Source organism: Perognathus longimembris, chromosome 13 (assembly GCF_023159225.1).
Source record: "Perognathus longimembris pacificus isolate PPM17 chromosome 13, ASM2315922v1, whole genome shotgun sequence".
Classification (NCBI taxonomy): domain Eukaryota; kingdom Metazoa; phylum Chordata; class Mammalia; order Rodentia; family Heteromyidae; genus Perognathus; species Perognathus longimembris.
The window spans coordinates 51,177,902-51,191,422 of NC_063173.1; the positions used below are offsets into that span (position 1 = coordinate 51,177,902).

General features: G+C 32.5%; 1 protein-coding gene across 1 annotated transcript; it reads right to left on the reverse strand.

The window, feature by feature from the left end:
- Positions 1 to 5,213: 5,213 nt before the first annotated feature.
- Positions 5,214 to 6,200, reverse strand: LOC125361815 (olfactory receptor 1094-like). Its single transcript, XM_048360416.1, has one exon. It carries the CDS (start codon positions 6,198 to 6,200, stop codon positions 5,214 to 5,216), a length of 987 nt encoding a protein of 328 aa, XP_048216373.1.
- Between the last annotated feature and the right edge of the window lie 7,321 nt (positions 6,201 to 13,521).

The following is a 13,521-nucleotide window of genomic DNA, read 5'->3' on the forward strand; positions in this document are numbered from 1 at the left end:
TTTAAATTCATCTTTAACAATAATTCCTTTCAGCTCAATAGCTATGTACATATGACCACATAAGAAGATGTTAAGCAAAATGAACTCCAAGTTATGGAAACAAAAGATTTTTCTTTGTTGTTGTTGTTGTTTAATATAATATGTGAAGTTTTTCTCTTTTCCTTGGTTTATTTTTTTCCCTTTGGTTTATCCCCTTTGTCACTGTATTTGATTTTGGTACCTTGTGTCTTGTATATACATTTATCTGAATCTGGTAAAGGAAGGGGAACAATAAAATGGTGAGACAAAGGACAAAGTTGAAACAATGTAACAGTGATACTCACAAGACAATATGTTGGAAATGAACTTTACAACTTGGAGGGTACATGGAAGGGAAGGAAAGTGGTAGAAAACCAGGGAGGGAGTGATAATGTTGGAAAAGAAATGTACTCATGGGCTGGGGATATGGCCTAGTGGCAAGAGTGCTTGCCTCTAATACATGAAGCTCTGGGTTCGATTCCCTAGCACCACATATACAGAAAACTGCCAGAAGTGGCTCTGTGGCTCAAGTGGCAGAGTGCTAGCCTTGAGCAAAAAGAAGCCAGGGACAGTGCTCAGGCTCTGAGTCCAAGGCCCAGGACTGGCCAAAAAAAAAAAAAAGAAATGTACTCATTACCTTGTGTATGTAAATATAATCTTTCTGTACATCACCTTGAAAATAAATTAAATTTTAAAAATTCCTTGTAGTGATTTCATTAGCCTGACTGTAAATATAATATTATAATTATTCTACATTTCTGTAGAACTATCATTCACTTATTCAATGAAGATTAGACATTTCCTACCACATTTTAAAATTGCACATTGTGTTTGTCCATCATGAAATATGAATTAAAAAGCTTGTCTAAATATATGTGTTTTATAGATAACTAATGTTCCTAAGAAAGTCTTGTCACTCTTAAAACTATGTCATACAATATCCCTTTCTGGGCTGGGAATATGGCCTAGTGGCAAGAGTGCTTGCCTCGTATACATGGGGCCCTGGGTTCGATTCCTCAGCACCACATATACAGAAAATGGCCAGAAGTGGCATTGTGGCTCAAGTGGCAGAGTGCTAGCCTTGAGCAAAAAAGAAGCCAGGGACAGTGCTCAGTCCCTGAGTTCATGGCCCAGGACTGGCCAAAAAAAAAAAAAAATCCCTTTCTTACTCTAATTTCCTTGTGTTTTCTTACAAAATATATATAGCCAGTAACAATGATAATAGCTTCAGAATTTTCTACTAATGGAAAATATTCTTAGCTAAGCAAACCTTAATAAGTAATTGAGAATTTAAGTCTCATTTCCTCAACTGCATGAGATAAAATCATTCCAGACATATCTGATCAGACAATGCATGCAATATATTTAAGACAATAACCACATATATTTGTCATTATCATTGCAATACTAATGTTCTAACAGTATGTAAATATATTGTACCTTTTGTTGGAGTATATTCACTGTTTATTCAAATTCTCAATTTTAATTCACAAAAGAACAACAGCTGGAAAAGAAAGGAATCACCTGATGTATTGACTTGTGTTATGAATAAGGTATTGAAATAGAATTAACTTATGATCAAATGTTATACACTAGCAATGGTGACACTTTGGAAAATCTTTAAATTTTTGAAGGAGGAAAAACAGTGACAATTATTGAGAGTTTGTCAATGTCCTCAGAGACATTGGTAGATATATGTGACACATATGAAAAATGTTTTTGCCTTTCCTCTTTAGCAATTTTCTATATACATATCAGCATGATATTGGCTGATATTTTGTCAGTAAATCTGTTAGATTAAAGTACTACTACTGCACAGGGGAAATCAAGTGCATTTTGTAGTGATTTGGGACTCAAATGCTATAATTCACTCAATCAATACAAGATCACATGAAGCAATTTGTCCTATATGTGCACCTACCTGCTAAACTTATGAAAGCATGTGTTTCCATTATATGTCTAGAAATTTCTTAACTGCTTCATTACTTTCATCTAATTGATATCAGTTAACAATATTATTTTAAAATAAATTATTAAAAATAAACAAAGCTGAAATATGTTCTTGCAGTAAGTTTTTATGCCAAGGTATTTGTAAAGCAGGTATTTTCAATATACTTAAATTTTGTTTCTTACCATAAATTGTGATCATGCAAAATTATAAATTTCTCATTATTTTAGCATTTTATTTACCTATGATAAAGTCTACAATTTTAATTATCTCTAATTCAAAAAGGTTATTTTAGAATGCACATGTCCATCTCCTTAATATTTAAGGTTTTCTTGTTTACACTTTGTTAAAAAATTGGTTGCATAGATCATTTCAGTTTAGTCAATTTATTTTAGGAATTGTCTTTGGAATACTTGTTGTTTTATTATATGCCAATTCTTTTTGCTTGTGAATACTTTCTAAGCTTTAAAAATAAAGTGTAACTTCTCTATTATAGGAATAAATAATTTGATTATTCCCAATTTCTATTTGTTTGTCAACCTATTAAAATTTTCTAAAATGCATCACATAGTCCCAACTTTAAATTAATTTTAAAATGTATACACATCCTCTACATCATATAAGAAATATTTGAGATTTATTTTCATATCACTTTATTTTTGTTGACTAATACCTACATTTGTGGCTATTCTTATTTGTCCTGGTTTTCCTAACTGGGGGTATGATTCAAATGGTAGAGCACAAACCATGTGTAACTAGGATTATAAATTCATTACACTGAACCCAGAATTTAGTTGGCTGGCATTATGTCCTGTCAACTTTTTGTTTGTAGTGGCTTTGAAACACAGTTTTCCCAATCTCACCCACCCAAGTCTCTTGGCTTCAGGCAAGGGATGCTATATGTGACTTCAATTAACTTGTAAAAGTATGTCAATTTGTTAAATTTGTTAAATTGGATGTGATTTGTTTCCAGTACTGGAAGAGTAATATCACTTTTTAGAAGACAAGTTGATTTCCATTCATTGAAAAATAAATGAATCTTGGAAAAATAAATACAGAAAATTTAGTAAATAAAATGTCAATGGTAGTCACTGTGTTGAAAATGAACTATACGACTGTGGGAGGGGGTCAGAGGGAAAAACTGGGAGAGAGCTAGGGAATTGTGTGATATAGTCTAAAAAGAAATGTATTCTCTGCCTGACTTATGTAACAATAACTCCTCTGTAAATCACCTTAATAATAGCAAAAAAGAAATATTTACACATAGCTATTGAGCCATTGTGATCCACTGCTAGACATATTCTAGTTATTACCAATGAGGGAAACCTTGCAGCTGATGTTTCAGTGGATCTGGCTTACATTACTTAATATAATTTTTCCAAGTCTTTGCATTTCTTTATGAATGAGACAATGCCATTACAGGTGATGGAAGCATAGAATTCCATTGTGTATATAGCATATTTTCTTGATCCACACATTTACTGAGAGGCATCTGGGTTGATTCCATATCATTTTTGTGGGTTTTTTTTTTTTTTTTTTTTTTTTTTTTTTGCCAGTTGGGCCTTGGACTCAGGCCCTGAGCACTGTCCCTGGCTTTTCTTTGCTCAAGGCTAGCACTGTGCCACTTGAGCCACAGCAGCACTTCTGGCCTTTTTGTATATATGTGGTGCTGGGGAATTGAACCCAGGGCTTCATGTATATGAGGCAAGCACTCTTGCCACTAGACCATATTCCTAGCCCCTTGATTCCATATCCTAATTGTGGTAAATAATGCAGCAAAATGGGGCTGGGGATATGGCCTAGTGGCTAGAGTGCTTGCCTTGTATACATGAGGCCCTAGGTTCGATTCCCCAGCACCACATATACAGAAAATGGCCAGATGTGGCGCTGTGGCTCAAGTGGCAGAGTGCTAGCCTTGAGCAAGAAGAAGCCAGGGACAGTGCTCAGGCCGTGAGTCCAAGCCCCAGGACTGGCCAAAAAATAAAAATAAAAAAAAAATAATAATGCAGCAAAATAATGCTCATTGAAATGAACTCCACGAGATGGGAACAGAAGGTTTTTGTTATTATTATTATTATTATTATTGTACTGTTTGCAGTTAATTCTTCTTTCTTTCTTTTTCACCCTTTGGGTTGGTTTTTGATTTCTATACCCTTTGTTTTGTATAAAAGTCTATCTGGTTTGGGAAGAGAATGGGAATTACAGAATTAGTGGGACAAAGGGTGAACCAATTCAATGAGGACACTCAAAAGACACTATACTGGAAAAGAACTTTACAACTTGAGGGGAAAGGGAATTGATGGGGAGGGAAATAGGCAGAAAATGATAGAGGAGAAACAATGTTGAAAAAGAAATGTATTCATTACCTTATTTATCTAAATGTAACTCCTTTACACATCACCAGTACAATAAAATTTAAATTAAAGAAGACAAATGAAATACAATTACTCAAGTTTTCTTGATCTTTTTTATTTAGTGTACATCAGGAAGACTCATAACAAATGCACAGAGAAGGGACAAAGACAAGCTAGTCTATGAACAAGGACTTGCTACATATGCGTAAACTTACAGAATCAAAATAAGCATGCTCTTTTGATCTTGGATATCCATGTTCAATAGTCATTTGTAGGTTATTGCCTAAGCTATCTTTTAATTTGTTTTGAGGATTGTGGTGAGGGTACACTTTCAGTAAGCACTACATACAGTATCCCTTTACACTTTTGAGTTCTACAAGCAAACTAAGTAACTTCTATGACTGAGGAGTGAAAAGAAAAATTTAAATGACTGAAGAGAAATCTATAATTTTTAGTCAAATCGGGAAAAATCTAGAAACAACTAGATTGCTCTGATTGTGTTTAGATGAATAGTACAATGAAAGCAATATTTTACCAGAGAAAAACAGAGTGATAACATGGCATTGATTATGGAAATGTACCAAAGTAAGGCATTTCAAGCCAGAGAATTTTGAACAAATCATTTCACACATAGTCCATGAAGGTCAAGTGATGCAGAACTTAAGCTCCCTAATATCTGTCCATCAATGATTAATCAATACAGATCAATTTGGACGTACTTTCAGATACAAAAATTACTTAATAGGTTTAGGTTTCTATCCTACTATATTAGGAAGTTGATAATAGTTTATTTGGAAATGTTTTTGTAATATAATCAAGATGTGTATTTCATCCAGTTTCTGATTAAACAGGTGTCGACTTACAAACAGCATACTTGATGGTTCTTCTTAAATTTAAAAGTTCACTTTATTGATGAACCAATTTCTTTTCAACAATTTCTTCACTGCCTCCTTCACATCTTTGTTTCTCAAACTGTAAATGATGGGATTCAACATGGGGATCACAATGGTGTAAAAAGTTGACACAATCATGTCATGCTCCAAGGCATAGTTAGAACTTGGTCTCACATACATGAAGAGGATTGTCCCATGATAAATGGACACTCCAGTTAGGTGAGAGCCACACGTGGAGAAGACTTTTCTCCTCCCTTCCCCTGAATGCATTCTCAGAATGGCCAGTAGAATAAACCCATAAGAGATCAGGACAATCAGAATAGTGACTATTTCAATAGACCCAACACAGTAGAAGAGTAGAAGCTGGTTTATTTGAGTATCAGAACAAGAAATAGCTAGCAGTGGAGGGATATCACAGAAGACATGCCTGATTTCATTGGATCCACAGAAGGACAGGCTAAAGGTATCCACTGTGTGGATCATTGCATGTATAATACCACCAAGATAGGAAGCAATGATGAGAGGCAGATAAACTCTGGGTGACATGGTCACTGAGTAGAGGAGAGGGTTGTAGATGGCTACATAGCGGTCATAAGCCATGGCAGCCAAAAGAAAACATTCTGCAGTTCCAAAAGTAACAAAGAGAAGCATTTGAGTGACACATCCTGGATAAGAAATGGATTTATTCTTTACCAGAAAATTAACCAACATTTTTGGTGTGACAACGCTAGAATAGCAGGCATCCAAGAATGATAGCACACTCAGAAAATAATACATGGGGTTGTGTAGCCGAGAATCTATGATTACCAGTAACACCAATCCCAGATTGCCTACCAGAGTAAAAAGATAGACTGCTAGAAACAGCAAAAATAAGCTGACTTGCAGTTCAAAATCATCGGTGAATCCCATGAGTATGAATGTGTTGACTTCAGTCATATTACTCAAATGAATTCTGTACAAATCCATACCTGGTGGTATTGCTGGCATTTCAGCTGTTATTTGTACAGTTTAAAAACAATACCCTGTGAACCTGCAGTCCAATTACATCTGCATCTTCACATTTTTGACAAGCACAGTGAAGTCCTTGTCATTGAATAATTGAGGAGTCATATAGTTGGGTCCAACCAGATGCATGGCTCTGTTCAAAGGAATTGAATAAAATATTTTATTCATTTACTGGTTGAATTTTGACATGCAAACACAAAAGATCATCCTATTACACTGGCTGAATTTCTAGTTTCTTTTCCATTGTTTTTGTGTCCTTGTGACACTGGAAATAAACCAGGACTTCTCACATGCCAGGCAAATGATTTACCACTGAACTATGTACTCATATTTGCCTTCCAAGGACTTGTTTATGTTGCTTCAAATTGTGATTCTCAGCACTCAGTCTCCTAAGTAGCTAAGATTTTCTGTCTGAGCCAGTGCAGCCTGGATTTTAAAAAACTCTTTCAAACGTTTTTCAAATGGCATTTCATTTCAACAAGTCAGTTAATGAGTACAAAGCATCTTGATGAATGTCACCCATTCCACCATTCTTCCCCCTGTCTCACACACCCACCCTTTCCCTCAATCTGAATGTCCCTTTCATCTGATTATCTCATTCCATTAGCGACTAAGGGATAGAAATACAGAATAGATGATTGTCTTAACATAGAAACTTGTTTGCAAATAAGTTTTAAAAAATCTGATTTTTCCTGAAGTAATGGTTTCCTAAAATATTTCTTTTTACTTTTCATCCTTGAAACAAATATCATTAATTGTTCATTTGTGGCATCCATTGGCTTTCTTACTGGTATTTTTGAAATGAATTTTCACTTTATAGTAACGACAGGTGTTTCCATGTATATTGTGATTTATAAGCAAAGTCTTGAGCATATTTTAGATTTTGTATATACACATAATTTTATTCATTGTATATCCATTGAATGTACTCTCCTGTAGATTCTCAGTGATACAAATAAAACATCATCCTACATGTATTTATATCAATGTTTACAAAGGGTATTAAACAAAAGCACAGCATGTGTCATCCACATACAACAACACAAAAATATTGAAAAGTCATTTGTACCTAGACAGATGCTTTTATAATGAAAATTTTGTGTCAGCTGGGTTCTAGTGGCTCACTTCTGCAATACTAGTGACACAGAAGGCTGAAATCTGAGGAATGTGTTTTGAAGTCATCCCAGGAATGAAAGTCCTTGACATTCTTACCTATGTGCCAGGGTACTCTACCCATGTACATGCCAATAGTAACCAATGCGAGTTATATAATCCTAGCTCTTCTGTGGATAAAACTTTTCTGGTAAACTTAGATTACTTTGATCTTGACTTTCACTAACCTGACTCTATGTCAAGAAAGTGGCTTACATATTGTAGTTTATTTTCGTCTAAATCGTGTTACTATTCAAAGTATCACTTCTACTATATCTAAACTCCATAATTTGTGTCTATCATGCCTCTAGCTAGATTGAATTTTGATAGACAAAAAACACGGAGTTCAGGTCTCTTTTTTTTTAACTAAGTTTTTTTTTTTATTGTCAAACTGATATACAGAGCGGTTACAGTTTCATAAGTTAGGCATTGGATACATTTCTTGTACTGTTTGTTGAAAGTCCTTTGATTCTATTTGCAGGAAAATTTCAGTGGAAGTAGAATCCTCTTTCTTAGATTTTCATAGTTTATAGCATAACGTTCAGTTTCTAATCAAGGTTATGACTAATAAATATTTCCTAAGTAATAGAAATCTTTTCCTCTTACCTCTCAAAATGAACTGCTTCACCAATTAAGGCAAGCCACAAATGTTAGACATTTTAATCTTTCCACTGTACACTAAAGTGCTTTCTGCGGTCCCCAAGGAAGCCCCAGGAAAAAACACAGCAATGGCCTTCTGGGAAAAGAACAATACTAAGTTAACTTTTCCCATAGTAAATAAATGAAGGATTTAAAATAATCAATTATATGACAAATGACAAAACAGATTACAAAAATGCACATTAGAACCTGGTATCAAATTATTCCTCAAGGAAGAAGAGCATATGCTGAAGACTAGGAAATAAATCTAATGAATTAGAAATAGATCCAGCTTTTAGATGAATTATGTGATACTGGTCTTATAAAATTCTCTGAAATCCAGTTTCCTCCTCTTGAAAATATAACTTTTTCAATTTCTTCAGGTTCTTGTGAATATACACATACATACATATGTATGCATGTATATAATATGCATTACCATGTAATATTTTATTTCATTAAGTGTTTAATATACACATATGATATACATTACAAATAACATATTTTATACACATATAATATACACATATGCCATATCCATGTATATTGAATATTTAATGAAATAATATGAAAATGTAACTTATGAGAACATGTGTAATCTTCAGTAAATATTATGATCTGACACTGGTTTTATAAAATTCTGCAAAATCCAGTTTCCTCTTTTTGAAATTATTACCTTATTGATTCTTTCAGTATCTTATGCAGATATATATTGCATAGCATATAGATACATAATATCAATATGCAGAGACTATATATAACTATTTCATATAGATATACAAAATACATTGATATTGAATGAGATAATATAAAGGTAACCTATTACAAATGTCTAAGTTTCAATAACTCTGTAATTCTTTGTTGTTTATTGTGCTGTGATTCCTACTAGTGTGAGAGATAACTTAAGCATATTACTAGATTAATAAAACAAAAAGTACACAAGGGCTTATGTTTAAACTAAATGCATGAATAGAAGCCATTTCCATGGGAGTTATTGTAATATACAGAACTTGTTTGATTCTTATATGACCTTATTCCTCATCTGTGTATCATTCTTCCTTTTAGCAGTGGGTGTTTAACATTTATGAGTTCATGTAGGCAATTAATTTGCTGCTTTCCCTAGAAATTCTTCGGGAAAGTGATATTACCATTAATATTTTCCTGTATTACAGATTAAACAAACCTTAGCCTGTGTTAATGGAAATTTCTTCTTTTGGTCATAATTCTCATCTTTTCTCCTCTTTTGATAAACAATTTATTAATTTTGTGTTATTTGTTCATTTTTTCATATTTTTCAGGTAATTAGTGTTTAGGGAAAAGTTGATTTGTTTATTTTGGAAAAACTGTCTTTTCTTTTACTGCCTGCCTTGTCTCAACTTCAGTCATCTCCCTTTTCTATAAGGTTTTATTTTTTTTCATAACAAGTTATTTAATCACATATTTAGAAATCTTTCTTACCTGCTCATCTTTAAAATTCGTTCACTAAAAAATAATTTAATGTTATACCTAATCACTCCATTAACTTTTTGGCCAAATATCACAGAAATGAACCTGAAAATCTTTCACATCAACACTCATACATATTCCTCTCTCAAAAGAAAACATCTAGGACATTGACAAAAAGGAAGAATTGGCTTATACCTTCCTATTCTACCAGTGTTGAAGATCTTCATTTTTATATTACATTGAACACATGTGTGGATTTTGCATCTGTGTCTGTAATATATGTATCACATATCACAGCTAATTTGTATGTACACTTACATGTCCAATGGGTAATATATGCTTCACAAAGTTATGTGAATACTTATTTAGGAAATGACTCATCTTGGAGTTTCCAATTTTCTTTTCCTCTTATGCATAACATTTTGTTTGCATTTGTGTTACAATATTTCTGCAGAAGCCCAAAATTCATTTACTTCTAGATACAATCAGGTAATGTGAACCAAATAACATGAAGTGTGTTTGAAGATGACTTCTTCATCAGTCTGCTAGATTTTGTAAGGCACGCTGTGATTGTATATTATTGTAGTTTACTTTTTGGTACATAAATTGGCTTATATTTTTAGCATGAGAAAATTGGACCCTGGGGAGGTTAAATTATAACCAACGATAGTAAATGTCTGTTAAAATGTTTAAGATTCCTGTCTTAATGTTTCTATCTCAAATTCAAACATTTTTGAAACAGTTTTCAGAAGCATCATTTTAAACCAGAGATCAAGGAACTCTTTTCACTGTGTAAATAAATACATTTTATGCCTTTTTCCCCAAGCCATTTTATTGATACTTCATTGAGCAAATCATCATGTTTTCAGAATTTGAAGATAATTAGAGAGCATTCCCCTTAGAACAATATCTCCTTTGGGCTTCAGGAACAATGGAGAATGTTGATATAAAACATCTAAATGAACCGTATTCATAATAATTCTAAACACACAATTTTCGTTTCACAGGTAAGAGAAATTCCATGCCATCTTGTCTGAATACCTTAAGAAACCTAAAATTCAACATTTTACATTTTACTGAACTTGTTAACCATGAAGGAGGTAGTATAAAACTTCACTTCCTGCCTATTGCATAGAATGTGTGTACTAAATTTTAATTTATTGAGAATTTTACCCCCAAATTCAAAATGAGTACATCCTGCAAAGCAACAGAGGAAATAAGAAATACTTAATTTATGTTAGTAGAGATAAATAAAAAAAGTTCTAAGTAGGGCATATACTTTCATTTTCTCAAGGAAAGAGAACAAGTCACTTTGAAGTATGAACAATTAGGAAATTGCAAACAAAGCCTAACAAGAATTTGAACCAAAAATGTTAACATTCAAGGCTCTCGATGTGGATCACAGAAGAAAAGTAATCTATAGTGCAGTTTGATTTATCACACTAATATATTATTTTGAAACAATTCCTCACTATTTCTGATGTCTACTATTTTTCTTTATCAAACAGTAAAAATATTCCCAATCATTTCAATAATGTTTCATTTTGATTTTCACTGGGAGCAGGGGATGTCACTGGTCAGAGGCAGGGATTTTTAGCTAGAGGCAAAGCAAAGCAGGCAAAAGTCCCACATTTTGAGTGAGACAGCACATTGATCTTGCTTTTGACATAGATCATGGAGAGTAGAACAAAATATTTCCCACAAAATGCGTTACTATCTCTAGTCCTCAAAAATTAGCTATTGTTTGTCTTGCATTGCAAACTTCGTGTTACAAAATTAAATATATTTTGTTTTCTGCTTGTTCTAATTGCACTTATATATGGAAATTTATATTAATTTAAAAATTGATTATTAATAAAGTTTCCAAGAGCTGTAGTCATTTCATCTTTACAATTCTGACCTGTCTTACCACAAACTATTGTTTTTTAAGACAAACATCTATCACCCATTATTGCCTCCTGAGATAAGGAAATTGTAACACAAAAGCTATTCTGAATGTAGAAAATTATTCCTAGAGTGTGGAAGGAGAGAGAGAATAATGAAAGGCTGATCATTCCATGTTGTGTACATGTACTGATATATGACAGATTTCACTAATTTGTATAAATAATGCATTTTAATTTTAAATTATTTTAGAATTTAATTAATTTTCAAGAGAAATTTACTTGAAGTACTTTACATCTGGGACCTGTCCTATTTCATTCATGCAAGAAAATGAAGCTCACTGATGTACAAATATGCCTGTTATGATGAAATGCATATTTTTGGCATCAACACGTTACAAAATTTATAAAATTCTCTGTTGGTTAAAAAATAGTCCAGAAGTATGTAGTTTGTAGGGAAAACTATAATCAAAATGTTGCTTTATAACTATAGATTAATCCTGACAGGATAATGTTTGTGAATATAAGTGTGACAAAACAAATATTTGCCTTACTCAAAGAAGAAAATTGTTAGTAGAGCACTTGCCTTAGAGCTGGTGGTCCCACGTTGTATTCCAAATGAACATAATAAAGCATTAGAAATCCCACTCAAGTTTAAGTCACATTCAATAACTGATGATTTGATCATAATGTATATTTGTGACCAAATATTTGACAGCTAAAATATTCTGATAATAGAGGAAGTGTGCTTGGTTGAGATATATTGTACGGAAATGTACCAATGAAAATACTATAGCATGGCGTATCTACATTCAGGACTGACTCAAATTTATGATTGTGTTATATAAAAGAATAAATTGATTCATGAGTATAATAAAATCTTCCTACAAACAGTGCTGTAGAATAAACCAAAAATAGAATGTGAATACTTACAAATAGAGAAGTTATATTTGACATATAATTTGCATAAGCATAAAATTAATAATATAAAGTTTTATTCCTGGTTTCTTACATGTGGACATTTTTAATCTTAGATATTAATTGTATATGTAATTGTAAATGTTTGGTTTGTTATACCTAATGTATAGTTAATGTTCATGTTTAAGTAAACATTATGCTTTACTATTTTACCTATGACAATGAGTCAATTAGTGTCTTTTTCACTGAGTTGGCAGACAATACTAAACAACACACCAACATTAAAGAAAAAATATATTTTCTAGTTTCTAAGAATGAGTCATTTGATTTGCAGTCAAGATTTTAAAGTATTGTAGAAACCATGAAGGACAACAAGAAATTGGAATTCTAAAGGACTGAAAATGATGAACAACCTAGCTGGAACAAAGAGGTAATGGAATAATAGGAATATAGGAAAAAATATTTGCTGGTGCTTGATACAAATGGTAAAATACATGACTACTCAACATGAAGCTAGCTACCGTCAGTAACAGAAAAACATTCAATCTTTATTAAATATACTAATAGATTTAATGAAGATACAAATATTTTAGATACTTTCCTACAAATATATTTTTATAATATTGGAAGCAGAAGCCATTACTCTATTGGATCAAAATAATTAATTATGTGGTATACTTGAATTTCAATTTTATGAAGATATTTCCTCTTCCATATTTATATCTTTGTTGTCTAATAGATAATTTTCTCCTGTGCAGAACATATTATAGCAAATACTTTTACTATATGAAAACATCTAGAATTCAGATATTCACATTCTATATTCTGCTCACTAATTAGAGTCTCATGAGAACCTTTCACTGACACAATTATGCAATTACTATAAGAATAAATAATTAAATATAGGGATAGTTAATCACAATATTATGGTTTTGAGAGTGGCATAGGCTTATCAGTGAGTGTAAATCCCATCTTCAATGAGATCCTGCATGAATAAAACCAAACCTGGACTCTTGCTCTGATCATCATATGCTGATATTCTGGATATTAAAGATAGCTAATAAATAAATAAAATGTGTAGTTTGTGGTGCTTTTTAAAAAACATTTTGTATTGTCTTTAAATAGTACATAGGACTTACCATTCACCAAAGCAGTTAATGAATACAGTGTCTTGATCAGTCCTACCCCTTTAAACATTCTCACCCACCCTTCCCAAAGCACCCTTTTGACTCACGAGACTGTTTAATATTTTCTAGACCATCTTC